This window comes from Pleurodeles waltl, chromosome 2_1, assembly GCF_031143425.1.
Source record: "Pleurodeles waltl isolate 20211129_DDA chromosome 2_1, aPleWal1.hap1.20221129, whole genome shotgun sequence".
Taxonomy (NCBI): Eukaryota; Metazoa; Chordata; class Amphibia; order Caudata; family Salamandridae; genus Pleurodeles; species Pleurodeles waltl.
The window spans coordinates 709736433-709748709 of NC_090438.1; the positions used below are offsets into that span (position 1 = coordinate 709736433).

Sequence of the window (12277 nt, forward strand, 5' to 3'; positions counted from 1 at the left end):
GGGGACCCCCATTCCAGGTAAGTAGGGTAAGTATAGGTAAGTATTTTTTAGAGTGCCATTGAGGGTCCAACTTAGGGCCCCCTGCATGGCACAGGGTGCAATGGCCATGCCCAGGGGACGCTGGTACTCTGTGCTGGCCATTGGGGTGGTGGGCATGACTACTGTCTTTTCTAAGACAGGAGTCATGTGGTATGGATGGTTTTGCATCAGAAAATGACTCTAGGCTGGTTAGAGGCATTTTTTTGCCTCTAACCAGACTAACGTAATTTTGTGGTGCAAAACCCCCTTCTCCCATACCGCCACTCAGCTCAGGTAATTATTTTTTTTAGATCACCCTTTGCACCGGCTTGCACCATTCCATAAATATGGCACCTGGCTGGTGCTCAGGAATGGTGCAAGCCGGTGCTCAACGTTTTGATGCAAAACTGCATTAGTGCAGTTTTGCATCAAAAACTATAAATATGCCCCTCGGCCCCAAACAATTTCTGACTGGTGTTATTTCACACTTATTGTGGTATCTTAAGCCAGAGCTAGGTGTAGGCAGTTTTACCAGCATATTACAATTCCTTATTTCTGAGGAGTGTAACATTGGCAAAATGGGGTTTCTTTTTTATTTTGTGGAATTTTGTTGTGTTGTGGTGGTGATGGGTTCTTTTGTTTTCAGCTGCTTTATTTTGGTTCTTCAATATTGGAATGTGATGCTGTATTGTACTATAGTTACTGTGTCTCTGTTCTGGCTTGACTATTTTCTTGTGTTGTTTATTTCTAACAAATGAAGCAAAAATTCCATCAAAAAGCAGCACATGTCTTTACAGTTCCTACAATATGTAACCATTTACCACTGACTAAGTCGGTAAAATAATCCTGCTCCTACTCTTTAACTGTTTAAAAGACCAATCAACTTAAAACTGAGGCAGGGACTATGAACCTTATTACATAATAGGAGCATTGCAAGTGCTAATTCAGGACAAGGTCTTTGCCACAGTTTTTAGTTGACTGGTGTCTTAAATAGCTAACGAGTCGGAGCAACACTATTTTACCGCCTTGGATACTTCTAGCAAGTATTTGCATGTCACTGAAAGTTTAAAAGGCTCAGCAGGTTTTATCTTGTAGCTGCATTTGTTGAAATGTCTAAAGTAAACTACAGAACATGCCAACATAATCAAAACATAACAGGGCAAAAACAACAGTCAAAAGAGAATGCAACACAACAACTGTAATACAAAATAACAAATGTCACATTGCAATAATGAAGCACAAAACACATAAGCACAAAAATACAGCAGAACATATCACCACCAAAGACATGAAATAGAGCAAGTCAAACATATTTTGTGATCTGTCCACATTTCATAAGTTAGCACTTCTAGTGTTTATGTTATATAACCCAATGCATATGAACACTATGAACACTACATATAAATATTGGATACTTGTGTTTTGTGTTCAGTTCTTTATTTTGTGTCTAAGTCATATTATGGTCACTTATATAAAAATCAAATCATTTGTACTGTGGTATTAGTCATATTGCTGAAATACAAAAACACAGAATGGGTCCATTATTGGGCATGAAAAACCTCACATAATTCTCCATACTTTAACTGTTAATGTGTAGTGTTTATTCTGTTAGAGCAGTGAGTCTACAAAGGTGGATTTGTAATAGTTATCTACAATGAATGCTCCAGAGAGGCAGTCTGATTTTTGCTGTTTATTTATCTCTCCTTTACAGCGATGACAGGAGCCCAGCTGGCAGTCAACATGAGGTTATGGATTGTAAAATTAATAACAGTATCTTTGTCTATCAACTTGCTGGTTGCACAGGATCTAGAGGAGGTGGAAGATATCCAAGCTGGTATGTATGCTGTTAGTGGAAAAGTAAGAACATCAATGTATTTTGTTAAAAACTGCATTGAATTGGGGGCATTTTCTCATCTTTCCACAAATGGTTCCTTCTACAGTTCCATGCTTTCATCAGATTACCTTCTTATACCACCCTGGACCTACAGATAGATGCTTGCTGTGTTCTTTCAAGTGCAATGCCCTCTGAGTGGTTTTATGATTTCCAAATTAGGTGCATCAGTTGTTGCAAAAGACAGTATCAAAACCTGTATTTTCCTCTAAACCTTTTATGGAAGATATAAGTTTTTTAAATATAGGCCTTTCCAATTTAGAAACATGCTCGTTGTCAACATTCTACAACCACATTTCTACTCATTCATTGACGTATGTAACAGTTATATTAGCTGTTCCAAACAATACTGTTACACTGTTCCAAAAAGTGGTTTTCATGCAAAACAACCAATGACACTGTTGAGAGCAAATTTAAATGTTTCAAAGGTGAAGGCAGAATTCTTGATCAATTGCTTACATATTCTTCCCATTTTCTATTCATTCATTTCAGCAGCAATGAAACATGAGAAGAAAGAATAGAACTAAACCTATACTGCACTTTATCACAATTGAGATGAAAAAGAGACCATTCTCACACTGATTTACAGAATTTGAAATGCAAAACTGTGTAACTCTGCATGCCTTTCACAGTATCCTACTCCTGTACTTCTCTTGTCTATTTATTGATCAACAAGAACTCAAACTTCCTTGATGAAACACACTTTAGAGCCTTTTCACAAACTGCATTTTGTAGTATGTTTGTAGAAACACTAACCAACATGCGGAGGTTTATGCCTTTGTCTCTAAAATATATTTTATGCGGAGATCTCCACCCTGTCTGTGGAGATCTCTGCACACGTAGGTGTATGTTTTACCTGGGGTTGGTAACATGTAAGTGCACACTTTTGGGTCACTTTATACTTGTGAATGGTGAATAACTAAAAGTAGATCAAAAGGGATCAAAGTGTAAGAGTATACATGTGTATATTTACTCACATGTACTTTTACCTTTGTGAATAACTGCCATTGTATTTTAGAAAGTACAGTGCAAACAAGTGGAGTACAAAATTATAAAGGTTAAAAAGTAAATTTTTAAATGTTGTGGTTAACTTGTATGTCTAAACAAATTCAAATATATAGAGGGAACAAAACGTAGGTTTTTTACAACAGTTTTTCCGTTACAAAATGTTGTCTCTTTACTGCCTTTTTTAACACTCTCCTGCACTTTCTTTTTTCACCATCACTTACACCTTCATTACATTAATACTAACTGTAATCCATCCAATCCTTTAACCCAAACTAACCTTAACCTCATCCTGTATTCAAATCATTATTCGGTTTGTAACACCAACCCTTACTCAAACACCAGGTCCTAGTCAAAGCATGCAGCTTGTAGAACTGTCTGCCTTGGTGGAAGCCACGAAAGGATCAAGATGGCCTACTGCTTAGTTTAAATGACGTTTTTAATGTATTATTATGCATGAGTATGCATAAGGAATTGACAAAAAGTGAAAATGCCAGTGCTTAATTTAAGTTCAACATAACACTTTACAGTGTGCAACAATGTGCAAACCAAATCCTGCTAGGGTTACTTGTGGCATCCTGAATAGGCTTCTGTGACCATCTCCGTCCGCTACAAGTAATGTACATTCCATCCACAACAAGCACTGGCAAAGCGACTAGACCTGTCTTAAAAATGAAAGTGCCTCTTCAGCCACTGATGAGTGCAGGATCTCAGCAAGTCAACATACATGCCCCCTTTCACCCTCCTTGCACTTACACAACCCTGTATCACCCTACTTATTCATTCTTGCATACACACTCTAACCAATAAAACAGGCACAATTTGAACAAGCATGCGGAAGATAGATTAAAAAAATAAAAGTAGAAAAAGGAAAATATGCCACCAAAACTTGGTGGAACTATGTTTCCAATAGAAAATTTAATTAAAATTAAACATAGAAGCCAGTGGTTGTCTTGCAGCGATATTGTATATGACACATCATTATTTTAAAATCCAACATACCTACCGCATTTAAAAGCAATGTGCTGGTCATCTGGGAGCAAAAAGAACAATGATGCACTAAGCCCAATAGCATTCCAAAATGGCCACTCAGTATACATTGCACTGGGTGGCCAACTTTGAATGAAAAGTATACTTTATATAACTATTACAGAGTGGCCAACATAATGCTTCTAAACATGATTGTTCAATTGGAACAGTAAATTCAATGAAACACTATGAAGAGTGTGATTCTAAGGTGGCCACCTAGTTTAGGAACAGTGGCCAAAAAGGATGCTGCACACTTAAGATGAAATAAGTGGCAAGCAAGCTGTCTCATAGGTTTGTCCCAAAAACTAAATCTCAGGCCACATTTACAGAAACTGGAGCACACACATTTTCAGCTGGATGTGCACGTGTGATGAGGCAAAATACATTTTCATAGGGCAATAGAGCCTTTGGCAGAAATGGGCTAACCCATTGTCCCATGAAGTATTTTGGCATGGGGCAAAGCAATGACACCCAAACAGACACAAGAGAGCTGATTCAAAGGCTCTCTCTGTATGTATATGTATGTCAGCTACACCTGCCAGCCCTATCCCCCAAGATGGTCAAGCAAGGATAGTCACAGTGCAAATCTTCTATCTCAGGGTTTGTCAAAGGAAATAACCAACACCAAAATCATTGCTTGCTACAGTAATCTATGTGATCCCATGTAATAAAATGCCAGTCTATAGCCTTCAACAGAGTGTAATAATAATCCACCCTTAAAAAACTCCTGACTTTAACAAATGCATTTCACAATAAGTAATACAGCCTTCTATTTGTGTTATAACTTTTCATAATAATCACCTGATTTAACTTTCACAAATGAACCATTCAAGCATAGAGCCTTCCTCACTGGTTGTTCACCAAAACCATCTGAGGCATCCTTCATTAATTAACCTGCCACGCATCAGGTAGACAGTCATAGAATTACTTACATATATATAGATATATATTTACAGTTGGGAATACAGTATACCACCCCACTGAAAAGGGCCTAACAATGATTGGCTCACAGCAAACCTTTAACTCCTAGTGTATCTCAGATGGGGTTAACCAACACCAAAACCTTGCCTTCTACAGTATTCTGTGAGATTCCATGTAACAAAATATTTTGTCTGCAGCCTTTAACATGGTGTAATGACAATACAGACTTAAAGACTACTGTTGTTAGCAAACACTTTTCACAATAAACTGAACCGGCTTACTGCCTCTGTCATAACTTTCATAATAAACCTTTCAGACTCTTTACATCTGACTTAAATGTACTGAGAGAACCAATCAAGCCTTTAGGCTTAATCATTAGCTTGTCACCATAACCAATGCAGGCCAATGGAATTCTGCATAGGCTTTCCCGTAAGGCAACCCTCAGGCATACAGTCATACAATTATAAATATACACAATATTACAGGAGACAAATCAATAATCCACTGCTCCTAAAAGTATTAGCAGAACTAGCAAAGTGCATATCTTCTAACCGAAGGTTTGTCAGAGTGGGTGACTCGGGTGGGGCGAGGGGGTAATGGGGACCAACACCAACCTACAGTATATTTGAGAATCCATTTAATGCAGTACCTGTCTACAGGTTTTAGCACAGTGCAATAAATAGCTACTCTTATAGCCTTAAAGCCTTTTGGCTTTAACATATTATTTTCATAATAAATGTCAGGCCCACTGAGTTTGTCATAAATGTTCATAATAAAAAGATTAGACCTGTGGCTTCTGAAATAACTTTTCCAAATGAACCAACAAGACCTCCAGTGTTTGACACTGGCCTGCCATCATAACCAGCTCAGGCTTACTGGAATCCACATAAGCTTTCTCAAAAGGCAACTATTGGTATACAGTCATAAAATGACACATATGTACAACATTACAGTTGACAAACAAATATACAAGCCTTCCTAGAATGGCATAATAAAAGTTTTCAAAGTGCACCGTCAACAAACTCCTTGCCTTCTATGGTAATATGTGAGATCTGTGTAAATACCTGTCTCCAAGCCGTAAGAATAACAACAATCCACCATGAAAGGGCTTTTGGCTTTAACACATGATTTTCACAATTAATAGTTTGTGCCTACCACCTTTAGCAGAAATTATTCATAATAAATAGATCAGCCCAAAAGCCTGAGCAACGGCTTGTAACCATAAACAAGTCAGTCCTGCTTTAAGGCGCACAAGCTTTTCAACAAGGCACAAAACTGCAAAACAGGCACACTTTTCAAGGGAAAGCTCTCGACTTCTTCCCAATCAAACTCTGAACTCAAGGAGATCAATATTTGTGTGAAGCCAAAATTCCTCTCTCAGTAGTCATAAAATTACAACTATGTACACAATACAGCTGGCAGAACAATACACACCCTTTCCTTAAATTGTATAGCAAAAATTCCCAAAGTGCAAATCTTCCAGCTCGAGGGTTTGTAACGCGGATTAACCATGACCGAATCACTTGCCAACTATGATTTGGTCATATAAAAAAATACCGGTCTGCAAGCTTTAATACAGAGTAAAAACAATCCACCTTTGTTTGCTTCTTGATTTTACTGTAAGTTTTTCACAATAAAAAGTCAGGACAATTGCTTTTATCATAACTTCGTAATAAACAGATCGGGCCTACAGCCTTGATCACTGGCTTCCCAACACATCCAACACCAATATGAGTCCTGCAACAGCAGCACTCTCAAGCCAGACCTTAAAAGAAACAATGTGCTGGAGATATACAAATATTAGTTCAATTCTATCTATAGAAGGAAGCTGAGATTCGTTTGAACATACATAGCATCCAGCTTCCTGTCAAGATTTCAAGAGCTTAAATCCAGAGGGGAAACCTTTTATGTTTTAAGCGACTCCATGTGCTACAGGTTGAGAGGGCTGTGTGTTGTATTCAAGTCTTCTGTAGTGGTGTATTTACTATTTCCATGGATGTTTGCCAACCATGCAGTAGAAACAGATTCTCCTCCAGAGTGGGTCCAGCTTGGGCTCATTACCATAATTTACAGTGACTGTGAATGAAAGTACTACAATGTGAAAACAGATGGATCAAAGGGCATGAGTGGGGAACCAAGTGTAAACCACTATTCCAGCTTTGGCAACCTGTGACTGCTCAATTTACGATGCATTTTAAGAAAATCCCTTTGGTTAATGAGCCCGCTCTACACAGGGACCTGGAGCCAACAGAAAGCTGTGATCAGCCAACAATGATCCGATGACTACACACAATACACAGAAAGGAATTCACCCCATGCCACAATGATTACCATACTTCGGCTTGATGAAGAAGTTTGCACTCGTGAATTAAGATGCTTTTGAAAGTGCGTTGGGGGTTTCTTTTAGTTGTTAGGTCGTAGGAACAGCAACACAAATCGTTATTTTCTAAACTCTCACGTGTTTAATGGACCACTCAGCATCTTCTGGTCTTTCACAAATGAGCAGAGCAAAACATGCTTCTACAAAATTGAAAAATGTAAGCCTTTTTAGAACCATTTAAGCCTTCTGAAGAGGAGAGTCATATATTGAAGATGATGTTGTGTTTTTTTCTACAATTGCACTGCAAGCTACAAACCGAATGCTTCTAGGCCCTTCAGATGTAGATTTATCCCTCGTGAATGGTGCAGTGGAAAACACTGGAGCTTGTAATGCTGTCTTTTTATACCTGTCGCAAAGCGACCTGACTAAATAATTAATTTGGCAGGTCACAGTTTGTGACCCCCTGTGAAAGACTGCCAGTGCATGGGATGAGGGACTGCAAGGTACAGCAGACCCACAACCCTGCATTTACTTTCTGAGATGGGAAACTTTTTCAGCAGCCTGTGTCCAAAAAAGGCAAAAAAGGACGAGCTGCTTCAAAAAATGTTTCTTTCTTGGGTGGGGGTGGGGGTGGGGGAAAAGAGTGGCAACTAGAAAGAGGATGCTGCTTTCACGCTCAACCAATCAACACACGATAATATGGTGCAAGTTTTTAAAAGAATTTTGAGAGACATCTGTTGAATATAATAGAAAATCTCATGATTTTGCATTTGATGAACTGTGAAACATGAAATATTTTGGAGCAGGCATTGGGACAGGAATACAAGAAAATGAGCATGAGGTATTAACCCCTTTTGCTGTTGAAAGCTGCCAATCGGTAAAATCACAGGCTTTGCGGCTGCAAAGGGTCATTTCGTAGTGTACGAAGGATACATTGAGAGTCGGAAATAACTTTTTGACTCAAAAAATGCTCTTTGGGACTGATTGCATTTTGGTTGGAGGAGGGACAGTAGAGGGGGTTCGATCTACTCCAGTTCCCTTCCTCCTACCGAAATGCAGTGGAAGGGTGCTTTGTGGCCGCAATTAGATGAATTAGGCCCTTTACAAGGAACACAGCACTATCTCCCCAGATGAGGCATAAGCCAACTTACTCCCAGAACATTTCTAAGGAAATGATAACACTGATTACTCTTTTAACCTATTAATGTGATCACTGAATGACTCTAAAACCCTGACCCAATACATTCTCACAAGAGGCATTGGCAATGCCAATAGGTATGGTTTATGAATGTACTGACAAATCAGACCTAAAAATCCATGTAGGTTAATACCTGCCCTCCTTCCATCTGTGCTGTTGCCAGAGATAAGGACCATAAATTATCTAGATTTCTAAAACACGCTGGGGCTTATTTACAAGCCGCCACCGGACCATCACTTTTAGTGACAGTCGGGCGGCGCACAGTGGCGCATACTGTAAGGCCATATTTTGCAAGTCCACCTAAAGCCACCCTGTGGAGATTTTCATGCCATTGTAAATATGGACTGAGGCAATGCAGTGCAAATTGCTGCGTTGCCTCATCCTGTGACAGGGACTCGTGCCATGGGCGTTTCGGCTGGTGTTCCCATGTAACACTCATGGCATTTAGCACATTCCCAGCAGAGGCGTAAGGGAGGTGCAACGAGAAGAAATGCCTTTATCTCATGATTGTTTTTGTGTGGAAAGGTGTCCCTTCCTGCCCAAAAACAATCATCCTTTGAACCATGGTGCAAGGGTGCCTGCATTGGCGCATAGCAGCCCATTGTACACTAGTACTGGGGAAAAGGACAGGAGTGCGCAGTATCTCATGGATATGGCACATTCCTGCCCTTTTTTCTTTTACACAGGGCAGCTCAGCAAGATGGCTTGCGGCGCTGCCCCATGCCAAACACTTGTAAATATGCCTATTTGATTACATTGAAATGGCATGGGGTGCCTCTAACATTTCAAGCTCAGCAACTTGATTAATAAACAAAATGAACACCGCTGTGTGGAGGGCAAGTACTTTTTATGTAAGTACACAAATTCTGCCTAATTAAAATATGTGCTCCTGGCTCCCAACATGTAGGCGGAGTCAGAGGCGTTCTCTTGGTTATAATCACATAATTGTCTGGTGACAGTTGCAATGTAAATCCAGACCATAACCAGGGATTCATGTAAAAGGTCTGTGGGATTCATGGATGTTCCTCAGAGATAATAAAAGGGGCCACCTTCACGTAACTAGTGCTGTCCGTCAGCTAGTCAAAGATGTTTATGCCTAAAACATGCAAAATGCTCAGATATGATGTATTAAGAAAGCATTCAAAAAACATTAACAAAATCTTGCATAAAAACACATTCACTTACTGCCAATTAGAATTTTGAATATGATTATTTGATGCAGTGCAATTAGTTTGTCTGGGCCAAAACAGATTTACAGGCAGCAATGTGCATTTCTCATTACCTAAATGTAAGGCATCTATGAGTAATGTTCCAAGGAGAAAATTAATATCTTGATGTTGCCAAGGTCGTAGGCACTCATGTCTCAGTTTTACAAACCCTGACTGGCACACAATAATTCATTACTCCAATGTTTCTCATAATTGGTAGCAATCACCTTCTACCTTGTGTTTTAGACATAAGAGAAAAAACTGAAAATGCACCTCAGAGTCTTCAATTCCGGAACATGTATACAATGTTGAGAATGGAGAGCAAGGAATTCCCAAAACTGGGTAAAAAGGCAAGAGTTATTGCGCCACACCAAAATGTAATATATAGGGCTTTGGCCACCTTGGAGTCTACCACATGTAAATGTTTTGTCTCAGTTAGCCTGCACAAGCTTGGGCTGCTTAGACTTTTAGTTTTGGACCTACTTTTATAACTAGCACTGCCCCAGAGAAAATCGACTCAGAGCTAACCACAGAAGTGCAATATCTAGATGCACTGAAGACTTTATACATATTTAAACTACCTAAGAATCGGGCATAGACATGCATGACTGACGCTCTCTTCCTGGGCTCTTGCATGCTGGGCATGTGTCCTGCCGTCTGAGACGCTGGTGATGCCGAAGAAAAGAGGAGGTGTAATCAGAGGATATCAGTATGCTATCAGTGGAGGAGCCTCCATGACCATAAAGGAAAAGAAAGGAGAGTGGCCTCGAAGGACTATCAAATGGCAAGATGACAGTAAGTGGTGTCTCACAGCACCTGAGGTGAGAGAGAGGGCACCAGGGCCTGCCCAATATGCTAAAAGACATAATGATCTCCCCGGCAGATGTTTGTGCAAGCTACACTGGAGCACGTGTGGATTGTGGTGAATTGGGACAAAGGGAGTGTGGCTGGGGGGAGCCCCAGTGAGAGGTGGCAGCTGACAGCAGGCTTGGTAATAGGCCTTCCCACTTTATGAAGGCAGAGAAAGTAAAGTATAAAGGAGCAGTGGCCATCATGATGGGGAAGAGAACAAAGAGCATGAAACAAGTTTTTATTACCATTAAGGCAAGGACCAACAGGCCACTGAGTTAAGGGACACTACAGGGATGAGTGAATTAGCCAAGAGTCAGTAGGAGATAATGGGAGCACTGCATGCTGTTGGAAATTGGGCTATCAGTTGTGTGGTCAGCACAAATAATAGTTCCTCAATTGCTCTCAGAGGGGGCCAAACACCTTATTGTAGCACTTGACTCTCACAGGGGATGGGGGGGGGAGCAGTCTAAGGCCTACACAAGGGAGGTGGTGTGGGCTTAAAATCACCAATCACTGGCACACAATATTAACACTCAAAACATGATTGTCCAACCAGTACCCTTTCTTTAGAAAAAGGAAACACACATTTAGGGGCATATTTATACTCCGTTTGCGCCGAATTTGCGTCGTTTTTTTCGACGCAAAACTAACTCCATATTTATACTTTGGCGTTAGACGCGTCTAACGCCAAAGTTCATGGAGTTAGCGTCATTTTTTGGCGTGAACACCTTCCTTGCGTTAATGAGATGCAAGGTAGGCGTTCCCGTCTTAAAAAATGACTCCAAGGCATGTGCGTGGTATTTATACTCCCGGGCAAAAATGACGCCCGGGAGTGGGCGGGGCAAAAAACCCCGCATTTGCGCCTCTTTTTAACGCCTGGGTCAGGGCAGGCGTTAAGGGACCTGTGGGCTCAGAATGAGCCCAGAGGTGCCCTCCCCTGCCCCCAGGGACACGCCCTGCCAACCCTAGCCCACCCCAGGAGGACACCCAAGGATGGAGGGACCCATCCCAGGGAAGAAAAGGTAAGTTGTGGTAAGTATTTTTTTTTAAAAAAATTGTGGCATAGGGGGGCCTGATTTGTGCCCCCCTACATGCCACTATGCCCAATGACCATGCCCAGGGGACATAAGTCACCTGGGCATGGCCATTGGGCAAGGGGGCATGACTCCTGTCTTTGCTAAGACAGGAGTCATGTTAATGGCATCTGGGCGCCCCCAAAAAATGGCGCAAATCAGGTTAAGACGATTTTTTTGCCTCAGCCTGACTTGCCCCATTTTGGGACGCCCAAACGCCATTTTTCCCTACGCCGGCGCTGCCTGGTGTACGTCGTTTTTTTTCACGGACACCTGGCAGAGCCGGTCGGCTAACGCCGGCTAACGCCATTCAATAAATACGGCGCCCGCATGGCGCTTCAGAATGGCGTTAGCCGGCGCTAATTTTTTTGGCGCAAAACTGCGTTAGCGCAGTTTTGCGTCAAAAAGTATAAATATGGCCCTTAATATGCACACTCTACTAAATACTACACAGTAAGTTACAAATCTATATTGGCAGATGGAACATAACATAGATGATATTGTGTAATCACTGGTGACCCTCTAGAGGAGTTCCAATCCCTGGACCCCCCAGCACCGAAAGGTGACCCTTAAGAGCGGTTACCCAAACATATTAATTGAGTTCCAACAGCCGTTATGTAATCACAAGATATTACTTGGGCATGAATCATTATTATAATGGTGATAGCACTGTACAAATAAAACATATGCAATCATCATGAAAGCCAATAAAAGATTTATCAAGAATTAACATTGTTTTTGTGTCACTTTTCATAAACTTGG

The 12277-nt window shown here is 40.8% G+C and overlaps 1 protein-coding gene across 1 annotated transcript in view; it reads left to right on the forward strand.

Annotated features, from left to right (window-relative positions):
• LOC138267863 (collagen alpha-1(XXI) chain-like) overlaps positions 1–12277 on the forward strand; it is a 603972-nt gene that overhangs the window by 255499 nt on the left and 336196 nt on the right. The window contains exon 2 of the mRNA XM_069217091.1: positions 1730–1852. Coding sequence (XP_069073192.1) covers positions 1732–1852 — 121 coding nt within the window. The 5' untranslated portion in view covers positions 1730–1731. The remainder of the gene's footprint in view (positions 1–1729; positions 1853–12277) is intronic.